At 63.9% G+C, this 831-nt stretch overlaps 1 protein-coding gene across 1 annotated transcript in view; it reads right to left on the bottom strand.

Moving 5' to 3' along the window:
* SF3B2 (splicing factor 3b subunit 2) overlaps positions 1-831 on the bottom strand; it is a 14,389-nt gene that overhangs the window by 2,473 nt on the left and 11,085 nt on the right. Inside the window, exons 13-14 of the mRNA XM_041413489.1 lie at positions 648-790; positions 88-189 (exon numbers count right to left, since the gene is read on the bottom strand). Of these exons, the coding sequence (XP_041269423.1) occupies positions 88-189; positions 648-790 (245 nt within the window). The remainder of the gene's footprint in view (positions 1-87; positions 190-647; positions 791-831) is intronic.

Genomic DNA, 831 nt, shown 5'->3' with positions numbered 1-831 from the left:
CCAAAAACCTCTCCAAAATCCCAACCCCCCCCAAAATCCTCCAACCCCCCCCCAAAATCCTCAAAATGCCCCCCAAACCCCCCTCACCCGTCCATGGCCTCCTCGATTTTCTTCTTGCGGAGCTCGATCAGCTCCGGGGTCTCCATCCCGGCCGGCACGGAGGAGAAGCCCCCCGGGGTGATCAACCCACTGAGGGGGGGAATTGGGGGGTCAGGGGGCACCCCGGGGGCAGGGGCACCCCCAAACTTCTGGGGTGCCCCCCCAAACTTGTGGGGTGCCCCCCCCAGTTTGCCTCGGAGGGGGATGAACCAACCCCGCCGCCCACCCCAAAGAAAACCCCACAGGATTCCCCCTTTATGGGGGGATTTGGGGGGGTCCCAATCAGTTTTTGGGGTTCCCCTGAATGCTGGGGGGGTCCCCCCTGAATTTTTGGGGTGCCCCCCAGCTGTCCATGGAGGGGGTGAACCCCACTCCTCACCCCAAATCCAACCCAGGGGAGTTCGCTCCTTTACGGGGAGATTTGGGGGGGGGGGGTTTAGGGGACCCCTGGGAGATTTTGGGGGGGGGGGGTTTAGGGGACACCTGGGAGATTTTTTTGGGGCGCCCCTGATTTTTTTGGGGTGCCCCTGAGTTTTGGGGGTGCCCACCTGTCGGCAGGGGTGATGAAGCCGGTCTCATCTGGTTTTTCTTCGTCGCTCTCCTCCTCCTCCTCCTCCTCTGAGGATTCCTCGTCCGAGGGCTCCAGCTCCCCCCAGGGCGTGCGGTCGATCTCCTCCTCCTCCTCCTTGGTCTGGGGGGGCCCGGGGGGGTCACTCGGGGATTTGGGGGGGT

Source organism: Onychostruthus taczanowskii, unplaced genomic scaffold (genome assembly GCF_017590055.1).
Source record: "Onychostruthus taczanowskii isolate IOZ18803 unplaced genomic scaffold, ASM1759005v1 scaffold418, whole genome shotgun sequence".
In the NCBI taxonomy this organism is placed as follows: Eukaryota; Metazoa; Chordata; class Aves; order Passeriformes; family Passeridae; genus Onychostruthus; species Onychostruthus taczanowskii.
This window is presented reverse-complemented; position numbering and strand designations above follow the sequence as displayed.